At 34.8% G+C, this 13,334-nt stretch overlaps 1 protein-coding gene across 1 annotated transcript in view; it reads left to right on the top strand.

The window, feature by feature from the left end:
• The first annotated feature begins 1,786 nt into the window (after positions 1-1,786).
• The window catches only part of C6H14orf39 (chromosome 6 C14orf39 homolog), a 30,045-nt gene continuing 18,497 nt past the window's right edge, over positions 1,787-13,334 (top strand). The window contains exons 1-4 of the mRNA XM_074909186.1: positions 1,787-1,838; positions 2,164-2,220; positions 5,242-5,368; positions 10,758-10,847. Coding sequence (XP_074765287.1) covers positions 1,790-1,838; positions 2,164-2,220; positions 5,242-5,368; positions 10,758-10,847 — 323 coding nt within the window. The 5' untranslated portion in view covers positions 1,787-1,789. The remainder of the gene's footprint in view (positions 1,839-2,163; positions 2,221-5,241; positions 5,369-10,757; positions 10,848-13,334) is intronic.

Genomic DNA, 13,334 nt, shown 5'->3' with positions numbered 1-13,334 from the left:
TAACTACTGTCTTTAAAATCTGTTACAAACATCCCATAGATTACCAGTTCAATTGACTCTCTCAGCTCTTCCTACTAGTGAGGGATGTATCCTCGTAATTTGCAACACAGAATAGCGTTTGTTATTTGCAGCTATGTTACTTCATTTTAACACTATCCAGAATAGGAGGTATTTTACAGATGCAGTCTTTCAGAAGTACTGCCATTTTCTGAAATTTTACCCTTTTCATAAATTGTACTGTAAAATTACAGAAAAAAAAATCACTTTAGTTCTGTTTCTCTCTCCTGCAAAAGCATTCAGAAGTTAAAATTAATTGTAACTGTCTTAGTGACTAGATGATAGAAGAGCATGTATCTTAATAATGCACAGCTATACAGTCTGCTCTTGGGGATTTATAAACCAGTGAATAGAAATTCTTCGCTATTTAATGTTTGTGCTTTTTATTTTGCATTCATCTGTGTACCTTCTGTGTACACCTCAATGTCGTGCAGCTTTTTTGGGAACTGTCAGGGAAACAACTAACAAACGTTCTTAAACTGTTTCTAGAGAATAGGTTTTAAATATATGATCCAAACTAGTTTTTGCATCCAAAGGAATTACTTAGGGGTTTGTTTTTTTTTTCACATCGTGTAAAAGCCAAAATATTCTGCGTGGTCCCGTGTCTTGAGGTAGTATTTCTTAGTATCTTCAGAAAGTGTTTTGTTTGTTATATTAAGTGTTTCCAGGCACCAGGAACCAGGGTTCCGAGCTTTTAAATACATTTAGTAAAACTATTATCTCTTTCTCAGAGTTTTTATCACAGCCTGTACTAATCCAGTCACTTGGATTAGGTGTTCTGATCCTCACTTAACTGTTAGACAAATTCATTTCTGTCAAACATCCAGCATTTTAAATGCTCCCCCCACCCCCTCCCGTTTCCACAGCCTCAGTGCTACAGTACATAGCCTTAATGCCACTTTAGTTCAATTCTGCAGTTGTTTTCTATTCCATTTTATCCCGGATTAGGATCTCATCCTCATCTCCAATTTGTTGTGGCTTTACTTCTTACACGGTACTAAAGGTACGGGGAAGCCATTGTGGGACAGTTAAGCACCGGATAACTTTGCTTGATGTTAAGTATATCTGAGCTAACTAGCTGTATTCAGTACGTTCTGATAAAATAGTGATAGCATCCTTTTTAGAAGACTGCATAACTCTGAAACTGTTTAAAAACCTGTAACTGAATTTCTGCATGTAGCAGCACTATACAAACAGAAGAATGAATTTGTAATAATCTGTTTTCCATTGTATAAGAGTTCTGTCTTTAATCACACTTATGCATACATCTTCTGATCTAAAGGTACTTTGCAATTACTATGTGAGGAGTGTACAGAATGGATAAGTAGCTTTTCCATTACCAGCATTGCAGCCGATAGGCTTAGTAAACCAGCTGGAGTAGAGGCTACACATTTTGTACACGAGCATCTTTCCTTGCATTCTTCATACCGTCTAAGGACAATAAGCCTCTCAAAGACAGAACTGCTCCAGGAACAAAGCTTTACCTAAATTATATACCTCCTTTTTCCTAACTGTGGTTTAGAGTTTTCACTGAGTCCATTACTGCTATCGGTGAGAAATTTGGTTCCACTAAAGTGGTTTAGATACTAAAACAAATGCAGTGAAAACTTTTTTTTTCCCTTTTATCTTAACATGTATGGTATTGTCTTGCTATTTTGACTTGTTTATTGCATCAATAAAGCTTTTGACTGTGTAAATCATTGAATTGCATTTTTCTTTTGTAGCTTACACAATGAGTGACAGACTTTTGAGCAACCTAGATGAACTTCTGCTCAAGTTTGGTAGGTCATTATATAATATTTTTAAATTAACAATTGCTAATGCAGTACATATTGCGATGTTTTCTGCTTTAAACAGTTACGCTAACTTCAAATAAATTTACAATATTAAGGTTTTGATGTTTGCATACATAATGTTTTGTTAGCTGTGAGGTTAAGGAGAGGGGTGCTAACAGCTATTTAATTAGTAAAACTGCCGTTTAGATAGTTTGTTAAAATATTTGTTAATCAGTGTGCAATTAATGCTGCACAACACACATTTGTTTCACAGCTCAACTCATATATATTTGTATATATATATATGAAAAAGTGTTAACCTTCTTCTTAGTTTTCCAGCTAGAACAAACTTCTTATGCTAAGGAACACGTGAAACAACAGATAAATCGTGAGTAGTGATAAATTATCAGTTTATTAGACATTGAACACACTGCTTTTGTTTCATTACTTCTGGTACATGTTCTGTGTTTCAGGGGCGGAAGCAAGCCTTATAATGCAAGCTGTCCCGTGTCCTGCTCTCACCCTGCCTCCTCTTTTGCCATCAATACTTGTTCATTCTCCTTAGCAGACTTTGCTTTTCCTTGCGACTTTTAGCTAACGCTGTTCAGCTGTCTCATGGACAGCCAGTTTCATGCCGCGCCATTTCCTGCTCTTACTCTGTAGCTCCTCACAGTCACTGGCAGTTCTTTGGTTCAGCTGTGCTTGCTCAATACATCTGCCACTTGCCTCCCTTTCTTCATGTTTTTTGTTCTTTCCAGATTTGGACCTCTGCCTCACTGCTTCTTCTCTCTTTCTATTTTCTTAAAATAATGAAAGTTCTCTCAGTTGCTACTACCTACTCAAGTCTAGTTCTTTTTTTTTTTTTCAATCAAACAGCTGGTAATTTTATTTGAAGTACAAACCAGTAAAGCCAATGAGAAAGTCTTATTCCACATCAAATTCTTTCCCCCCAGGACTTACAGACCCAGCATAATATTATGGACTTAGGTCTGGACTCTTTTTTTTTTTTTTTTTTTTACCATGCTACTGTGTGGAATCACTCACTCACGAGAATAGTCGTGGTAGAGAAACTAGTCTAGGAGAAATAAAGAGAGAATTCTGGTCTAATTGGTGTTCCTCTTAATGGCAACATTTCTGATAATCTTGATTGATATGTCCAAACAAGTGCTTACTCATCAAGTTTATTTACATTAAATTGAAGCATCCTAACATTAAAACATCTGTAACACTAAATCTGGTACACTAGAATTTATATTTTAACTCTTCAGTCACATAACTGAATCTTAGAGTTGAGGTTTATCTTAACATTTATGCAAGTTTATGGTAGATGAGCATGCCTTCAGGGAAAATCCAGAGGCTGTGTAGTAACATGGCGTAGCTCTTTGTGTGTTCAGTTCAGAGATATCTAAATATGTATGAACTCACAACCAGCGCTCAGACTTTTAAAAGTTTGGGTTAAATCCTTCAAAAACTTACCCAGAAATAGTTCCACTGAATTAATTTCATCTATTACTTGGCAGAGGAAGAGTTGTAGCACTCAGCCTTGGACTTTTAGTGTGAGATTCATCAGTCTTTTTGGCTACAGTCCCTTTATAACCAGTGGAGGGAAATAGGCACTTTTAGGGTGTGATTTGTCTTATCCTGAAGAAAGAGTTTAAAGTAGGTTAGAGAAGGTAAGCTTTAAAAATGTCTGCTTGTCTCCACTGAGGGTAGCTGTCGCCATGGGTGTCCAGTTCTGAAGTAGGTGCCTGCATTGTAAAGTTGGGTGAGATGATTCTCATTCACAAGGTCCTTGTGAAAGCAAAGGGTGAGTAGAACAACTCACACTTGTCACAGAGGTGCTGATCTATAGAAAATACTAAATGAAATGTCAAATTTATAGCTGTGCTTATATAATACATATTGTGTTAAACTAGATACATTATATCTTGGTAAATCTCAAGATGTCATCTGTAGAATACTTCCAAATACACCTGTTCTTTTTTACAGAAATGAAGCATATGTCAATTGTCCAATAGTTATGCTTCATGATAAGTAAAGGCAAGTTACTGACTTAAGATATTGAAAATATTAAGCTATTGAAGATATTCAGGATAACTCAAGATATTAAAATACATTGAGTATCTTTTCCTTTTCACTGACTGATGTTTCTCTCTGAGAAGTGTTTTTTTTTCTGGTATAAATGCAGTTGGCCTTGAAAGTGAATATAGAGCAAGTACTGCAAAGCCAGACCCAAACTTTAGGACTACCTGAAGTTCTAGAGCAGTAATTCAAACAACTCAAGATACATCTTGCATAACTAAGATGCCCTTCCTGGTTAAGTATATGAGAAGGGCAGGATGTCTGTGACTGACTTCTGTATAGGGCCACCAACCTTGCCATATATCACATCAGAAAAGTAGAGATGGCAAGGCATAATTTGGCACTAATAAGTCTGAAACCTTGTATGAAAAAATAAGAAGAGCACAGAGGAAAAAATGTGCACCTAGTTGTGCTCTATTGTATTGCAACGTGAGCATGCGCGAAAGCTCTCTCAGCTTTTACTTGTGAAAGAGAACACTGATCTTGTTCAACAATATGGATTTTCTACTAACCACTTATTCAGAAAATGTGTCAGCTGTCTGCTGTTAGAAAAGGCAGAATTAAGAATCTGCCTTAAGAATCTATGCAAATACCATACTACTTGAGAATTTGTTGTTACAGTGTGCTTTAATTAACCTGTCTCCTGTATTAATTTATCATACATTACACATTCCCATCTTGAGTAAATTCTCTTTTTATTTTAGTTCGTTTGTTTCTGTTTGTAGTGATAATTTGCTTATATACCTTTAGTGATGTTTTTATGTTTCCCTTCTTGTAGTCATCTTTCCCATTAAAAAAAAAAAAAAAAAAAAAAAAAAGTATTTCTGGACTTTTCTAAAAGAAAACAAATGATTAAAAGAGACCTTTGTCTCAAGCAACTTTTGTACTTCTATCAGTCTTCCCTGTTACAAGCATTACCAAGGACAAAGTGGTTTACACTCCAGTTTCCCTGTATCTGTGTGTTTCTAGTACCCGCAGACACTGTGGACTGCAAAAAAAATAAGTCAGCTCTAACTGTTAAGAGTGCTTTGCTTTCTACCACTAAGTTGCTTCAGTTTTATATAGACTGGAATGCAGAAACAGCACAAAGAATTTTTTTCTTCTGAAGTTAATCTCACAATATTAGATGATAATTAAAGTACACACAGTTGAAAATCCCTAAATTTTTGACTCACTTTGTGGTTGCTTTGCTTAATTGCAGGCTGTCTGGCACTATCGAGATTAAGTATTTTGGAAGAAATGTTTAATCATTCTGAAAGTAGACCTTTTATTTCCTGGATATGTTGAAAATACATGTGCTTCCTTTAAAATTTATTTTTTATTTCAGTGTATACTGTAAAAATCACAGAAAAAAACAATGAAATCTCCAGGTTGCAGGAAAATATAAATCACAGCAGTGATGCAATTGCTGATTTGCACAAGCAAAATCAGAGTAGTAAGGAGAGCTCTAATGTGTAAGTATAATATAGCCCGAACTTTGACTTATGGTGGCATTAAGAAAGTCAGCGAGGAAGTAGTGTAAAAGTGTTTGTGTATGTGTTCTGAAAGGAGTGATGTTAAAGAAAACTTTAGTATTCTTCTATTTTTTTTCAATCTGCAAATCATCAGGTACAAAAATTGCAGTATTACCCATCCCCTCAAAAAGTAAATTATAGAAAAACAGACTACACTTATGTTCGGTTTAGTTTTCTATTAGAATCAACAGTTTTCAGAGATCATGGGTACTGTCTTTGCTGCATGGTAAAGTATTCAAGTAGTAAGGTAACAGAAACATTTTTTCTATATTTGGATGCACCTGAGTTCTGTCAAATTTGAACATTATTAAGAATACTGCTTTAAAAAAAGTTATTTTTTTAAACTAAAAAAATTATCCCTATCAGTGAGAATAGGGCTTCATTATGTTCTTTGCTTAATTCTGAATCTGGCTTCCTGAAATTGAAGCATCTTTCTGTTCTTTGTTCACAACATTTTCAACGTTACTTTTTGTTCTATACATGTTCTCTCCTAAGATGTCATAGCTGTCTCTACATACAGATATGTGTATACTTCTACTAGCAGATTTTGGTATAATTTTTACTGCAGAGTACAAAATTGTTCTTCTAGGCACACTGTTTTGATGAATGCAGTGGGCTGCAGTTCACAGTTTTCTTCACAGAATTTTAAAAAATCAGATTATTAGTGGAAGTTTTAAATGCAGATCACTTTTGGATCTTAGTAATTAAAAGTTGCTCAAGCAGGAATTTGGCTACAAGGAGCTTTTCCTTGACGACATGGAATATCTAATTTTTAAAAATGAAAATTTCAGGTGTTTGCATGGGTAGCTAAAAGGCAAATCCATATTGGCAATACAGAGAGTTTGGCCCAGATAATATAACCCTGTCTTTTCTGTGCAGTGTTCATCTCTCCACAATCTGTCTAGTTCCTTGGCAGTTGAAGCGATGATTTGCTAGCAAATTCTATCCATTTTGTTTTCTTGCAATTCTATACCTAAAGATAAGTACTGGACTAAAAATGTCTATAACATATATTTGAAATTATTTTTTTAGGGTGCAAATGGAGAATGTGGGCATTTCTAAGAATAGAGAAAGAAATAAATATAGCATCAAGGTCATTTCTAGGTTTATTTTGAACTTTCTGAAAACAGAAGAATGCAATCATTAGTGAATGAAGTGGGTGTAGTGGTTAGCTGTTTGAATCAATTGCCATACCATGCTGATTTGTAGCTTTATCATAAAAAAAGAGTTAGGAAAAGATTTGACATTGACAAGAAAAGTCTGATTTTCCTTTACCTTAAATTCTTGCCTCTAATGCAGTATAAAATTAACACTTTTCTAAGTTTCTGAAACCACTCACATGACTCTCTTAGATATCTTTCGAAATTGCACATCTGTTTACCAGTCACAAATTGTTAAATGATGCAAATAAATAAAAAATTAAAGGTAGAACTCAGGATCTGATCTAAGTTTTAATCATTGAATTCAATGGGTTTTGGCTCAGGTCCTACAAAGAATAATTAATGGCATTAGTGTAAAGAGACTGAAAATGAGAAGTGACTCATTAATGAATACATGTATTCACAGAAGGACAATGCTTGCAGAAGAGTAGAGACTTTGTGTCTTAAATTATTGAAAATGTCATTTAACGACATACTGAAAACTACAAGACACAAGCCCTAGCTATATATAAGATCAGACAATTAGAGCACTTACACAGTGGAATCATCTTAAACTTCTAAAATTTATTCTAGTTGATTCTCCCTATATACAGGACATGATTCTAATGTTGGTTTTGTATATTCAAATATTGCTTTGGAGTCACAATCCCCCTCATAGTTGATTAATTGCCAGTAATGCTCAACAGAGCTCTCAAAGAAACAACTTTATGTCTGGATTACTAGGCATCGTAAGTATATTGAAGCATGTTTGAAGACCTGGAACAAAATGCGGGATTGTTATATTAAACAAGTCTACAGAAAATATGATATATGAGACAAGTGTGTTAGGATACTACTGTGTTTTCTAAATAAATCCATACTGATCTATGTAACAAAGAACTGAAGGCACAAAAAGAAATACATATTTTTAGACAAGTGATGACATTTTTCTAATACTTAAGTTACTTGAATGATTCACACTAGGAATGTTGATCTCAGAACAGTAAGAAGTGGTGAAATACTGCTATTCCAATATTATTGTTTCTCTTCTATTTTTTAAATTTGGGTTTAAGGATGGTGAGATTTTATGGAAATAAAAAAAAAAAAAAAAAGCCATATGAACTCAGAATGTTGCCAATTCGGAAAAGAAGTTGTTGTCTTGTCCTACTAGTTAATCTACAGGGTATTTTTATTGCTTTCAGATTAGCGTGGATAAAGACATCTTTATACCCTAGCTGATGAAAGGAAGTACAAATAAATGTGATAGCTACCAAGAACTTCTGTGAAGCAGTGATGCCTTTAGCAAACTCCTCCAGTAGAGGAGCTATGTGAATCTTGTATACCTTGTTGTGTTTACAAAACAGTATTCTTGTACTATGCATTTTTTGCATGTCCACAGAATAGATGTGAATACAAAATGTAACACACAACATGGTTTGTACATTGATTATTAAAAGCTCTATGACTTTTTCATTGCTTGTTTTTCTTCCTCCAAAGAAAGGCATAGAGTTTTGTGAGTAGAAGATCACAGTGTTTGTGTGCCAGTACATTTTTATATGAGTATATAAGTATGTTGGTTTCTACTTTTTAAAAAATATGACCCTTTAAAATTCAGCTTTCTGCTGAATTTGCAATAGATATGGTGAAGTACCATTTTGTAATTACAGTTTTAATCACCAGTGGTGTCAAATAATTTGTGCCAATAGTGCTAAATATCCTGAATGTGTGCTGCAATTTCTCATTCAGCTTTTTTGTTGACAAACTTTACTGCTGTTATAAATGTTGATTGTATGTTGTGTTGTCTCACCGCCTGGAGCACATTATTTTTTGTTTAAGGTTATTGGACTTCAGTTCAGCAAATTAATTGTCAGGTCTTTGTTCTTTATTTATTTCCTTGATGGAAATTGCATTAAGTTAGCTGTTACTAAAGCCTCTATTTTATTCCACCTTTGGAGTGATTGTCCAAATGCACATTCATCCTTCATGAGACTGCACGCTACAAACTCTCCAGTTTTGAAACACAGGGCATACTCACATCCAGAAATGCCCTTTGCTTACCCCGCTCATGAATACATAGTGCAAAGAGAACCATACGTCCTCAGTTGCTCTCACCTGTCCAGTAATGAATTACTTGCCTTGTTCAATTGCAGCCTTGTTCTGTATTGTCATTTCTCCCCTCCTCCTCGGTGATGTAATTCTTTAAATGTAACTGTATCTCTGCTGTTCCAGATTCACTTAGTCTCTTCAGTCCTTACGGACTTTTCATTCTATTTCTTCAGTGTTTGATAATATCTGTGTATGTGTTCCTAAAATTGGGGTTTGTGTGTACATCTCCTGGGACAGATAGTTCCACTCAAACTTCATTGTAGATGTCTGTGTTGCCTTAGGGTACCTTGCATTCTGGACGAATGCCCAATTTATTGATCACTTTAAGCCCTGACTAGAGAGAGGGTGTGCCAATTTTTTCCATAGAAGGTTTCCTTGGAGGGAGTATGTGATTTTTTAAATTGGAAATAGGATCACTGTCCTACTCTAGCCCAGTCTGTTCAGATGGTTTGGTCATCATTTGAACCTCAGCTCCCAGCATCTCAGAAGTTGCCTGCTGACAACCTGTCATTACAGAGGTTATTCTCTCTGAATGAGCAGTGTTTGTCAGTAGCACATCCACTATTTACCTCAGCAGACTTCAGTAATTTTTTTGTTCTTTCCCTCATCTCACAACACTGGTGTCTGTTAAGCTTTATTAAGGTATTACTCACTGTTTGGAGGCTCCATGCACCGGAAGCTTCTGAATTTGTTTCTTACCATCTTTAACTGAGCAACATCCTGGCCATCTGTTCAGTTATTAGTTTCTGTGAAAATGTCTTTTCTGATAGCTGTTACCTCAGAAAGGTGGGTGGGAGACCTCCAGGCCTGGATGGCTCGTGCTCCTTACACCATCATTTTTCAGACAGAATGCTTTCTTCTTAAAGGTCATGTCTGAATTTCACTTGAACCAGAAAATTTTTCTGCATGTTTTTATAGAGTTCCCATCCAAGGAAGAGGCATCTCTAATACCTGGATGTTGAGAAAGTACTATTAGTTTATTAGTTGTAAGTCCTTCGTGTATTTCCTGAAGTAGCTGTGCCTTCAGTTCAATCTACAGCATCCTGCTGCAAGAAAACCACTTTGGTGGGCTGCATCATAGCTCTTACATTATAGGAAGCTCCAGAAATGTAAACAACAAAGAATGGATTAATTGTATTTCAGAGCTGTAGGGGAGCCACATGAGAGGAGATCCAGGCTAAGTATCACAGAATGTGGACCCATCAGTTTGCTCTAGAGGAATCCAGTTATGAGCTGGGTACGAGCTGCTCAGCACCTTTTGTGTGAGAGACAGGTTTCTGGAATGGGTGCATTTAACAGTGTGGACATTGGACATACTATATAGCCAGATACCAACTGCATGTAATATGAAAATATGTGTGGATGATGACTTAGAGGTGGAAAAGAATGTTACTTGACAGCAACTGAAGTTCAGTTCTCATCTGCCGTTAATTATTATTAACTATTAGCTGGTGTGTTCCTGTAGGGGCAGAATGTGAGGTCAGATGTAGTCAGTAAGAGGTGGTATGTAGACCTGTGACTTCAGACTGCCAGGCCAGTGCTCCCAGTGTCCGGGCTATTGTACTGAAAGATAGCAATCTCTTTCTGTCTGTTTTCTGAGCAGGACTTGCTTGTCAAATGGAGGAAATTCTGAGTTTGTCTGTCACTGCTGCATGCATTTAGGTATGAGACAGGTGCTGGTGGCATTGATGAAACTGTATGCACCTCCAAGAAAATCGTACATATCTAAAGGATTTACTGATGATGCTGTTCTGAGTGCCTAATATGTGAATTGAGATGCCTAATTGCTTAGCCTTAGGCTTCAAAAATTTGTGAAGCTCACTCTATTTCTTAAAAAATGCTTTATAATCTTTGTTAATCCTATATATGTATATTCTTGAATTTGCAGCTTTAAAATCTTAAGAAAATAAATGTATGCATGTAAAAGTTTTTTATACTAAACCTGTTTATGTTTTGACTTTCAGAACATTAATTATTTATTGTAGTAAGCTAGCTAAAGTAACTTGGTATCTTCACTTCTGAATGCCTTTTTATTAGGAAAGACCACTTCTATGACTTTTTTTTTTTTGTTACTTTCTCCACAGCTGGAAGCCCACCTATGTAATTCTTAATAAGCATGAAGAATATTTGAAAAATGAAGTTGAAGCTTTACAAGAAGCTGTAGAAAATGAGAGGTATCTATCATCATGTGAGATGAGGTTTCTGGTAGTGGTACCTATTAACCTGTCTTAGCAAAGGTAGTGCAGTCTGCATCAAAAAATTGCTGTAAACTTTTCAGGATAATATAAGTGAATAATTAAAAGAATTTTTGTTTTACATTATTATGAGGTCATATGTTATTTTGTAGTTACTAATGGAATAGGATAAAATATGGCTTCTTCAAATACAATTGCTTCCCAAATACCTATTATAATTTTTCAGAACACTGTTCAGTTGCCTACAATTTCAAGAAAAGCTCAAGAAATAAAAGCAATGGATGTTTCAGCTTTGGCAGAAATATGAAATATCAGAGCATATTTATGAGACCATACACAAGTTTTAGCTATAAATGATTTTTTTACCATTATTATGACACATTTTCAAGTATACTGTGATTTCAGTGGTTTCAGATATTCAGGTTTGGGGAGATTCTTTTGAAAATACACAGGTTTTATGTTTTTTTCAGAAGCATCATTTAATTGAACCTAAGCCTTTAAATTCGTATATGGACTAAGTAAGATAACTATTAGAAACATTCACATAATTTTATGATTTTATTTATTTATGAGTATGAATTGCATATGATTATCAGAATATACAAATCAAGTTTTTGTATACTGCTGTGTGTTCTTCAAAGTAACCACAAAGCATGCAAATTCAGTATTAGATCCTGAAAAACAGTATGAGTGACTCAGGAAAGCCTTGTCCAAAACCATTTTAAGACCGGTTGCAGGTAAGATTCTAGTGAGTATTAATTGCAAATTCAATTCTGTTCTGTAAGTGTCATTTCAGTTGTTTCATTTTCATTAGTTAGATTCTTCATTTTAAAGAAATGAGTGGTTGTGCAATGTAGCTGCCTATATGGAATAAAAAACAGTCCATGAAGATTTTCACTGAAATCTTCAAAATGCAGTGTGCCAAGTTAATCCTCTGAAATTCTATTTAACACTCAGGTAGAACTAATCTTCATTTTAGAGAGGTTGCTCACCTTTACTGATCCGCTTATGAAGGGGAAGAAGTTGGTTAGCTCTATGGTGAAAAAATCATGGCAGACCTATCTAGATATCTAAATACCAATTTAGAGTGTAACTTTAGGTAATTTAAAATGTGGACTTTGATTGTTTTGAAAGTGGTTTTTTTTTTGTCGGTTGTCCAAGACAGCACAAATAACGTGCCTGATAGCCTTTAATTAACTCAGTTAGTAGCTTATCTGTCTTCTTCCTGTTCAGAGCTCTATATTTGGTGAAAAATAAGGCTAAATTGGCTTTCTATGACCATATGATTAAGCCATTTTGGCTTTCACTAATTCGAGCTGACAAACCAAAGAAGCATTACTTTTAAATTGCTTCTTTAGATAACTAGTTTCAATTCCATCATGAAAGTGTTTGATCGTTTTCCTGAGCTTAATTATGAAACATCATGACTATAAATCATAAAATAAATTTAATTTGTGTGTTTTACAGAAATGGTCTCTCAAATATAGTCCTGTACTGAAGCATTTGATGATATATTCAAAACAGTAAGATGTGCATTCAGCAAATTCTGAATATTTCAATTAGAAAGAAAAATAAGTACATTTGGAACTTTATGAGCTGAATGTGCTTTTTAGCCTGGCATCTGGAGGCACTGAGGACATATACTTTAGATGGGAAGATGTTTTAAAAAGATGGGCAGATCACTTTGCATTTAATTAGGCACTTATTATGGAAGTTTTAAGAGCGTTCCATATTTTTTCATTATTATTGGTTTCAAGAACATATAAAAACGCTTCTGTGAACTGGAAGTTCATCCTGAAAATAAGTGATATGAAGAAAGAAAGAGGAATAAATAGCTACCCACAGGATGTTCAGGGGTTTTGTGGGTGCTGTGCTTTTCCCATTGTCATTAGATTAAAACTTTTTCTAATGACTTTAATGTGAACAGTGCTGAACTCTAAATAGCCTATGTTTAACTGCACGAACTGGGGGATGTGAATTTCTTCAGAAAAAATATTTAAAATAATGATGATTTCTCAAGACTACTCTACTCTACTCTACTCTACTCTACATGTCCATAAATATTAATCTATGGAAAATAAATTTTGGGAAAGGAGTGTAAAGTTTGAGGATGATTTTCAGAAGCTTGAAACATATCTGCTACAATAAATTATTTGTATTTTAAAAATTTATTTGCAATTGTATATCAGCAGATTTCTTTGTTGCTCAGTTATTGTTTGTAGCATCTATTAAATTAAATAGAACTGAATATTTCCATCTTTCATACCTGGGAAATTTTGTACGGTGTACACAGATATTCGGCAAATCAAGAAACTTAGATTTCCCTGACCACCCATGCAGAAAAATAAATAGATAAATGTAATTTTCTACAAGAAGTTTGGGAAAGGTCAATTCCTTGGCTTCACAGTGTTGATCTAAACTTCTTTCCCCTAAACAGGTTTATTGAACTTCAGTCAATTTAACAGG

Source organism: Athene noctua, chromosome 6 (assembly GCF_965140245.1).
Source record: "Athene noctua chromosome 6, bAthNoc1.hap1.1, whole genome shotgun sequence".
Lineage (NCBI taxonomy): Eukaryota > Metazoa > Chordata > Aves > Strigiformes > Strigidae > Athene > Athene noctua.
The sequence above is the reverse complement of the archived record's forward strand: the minus strand, read 5'-3'. Positions and strand labels throughout refer to the sequence as shown.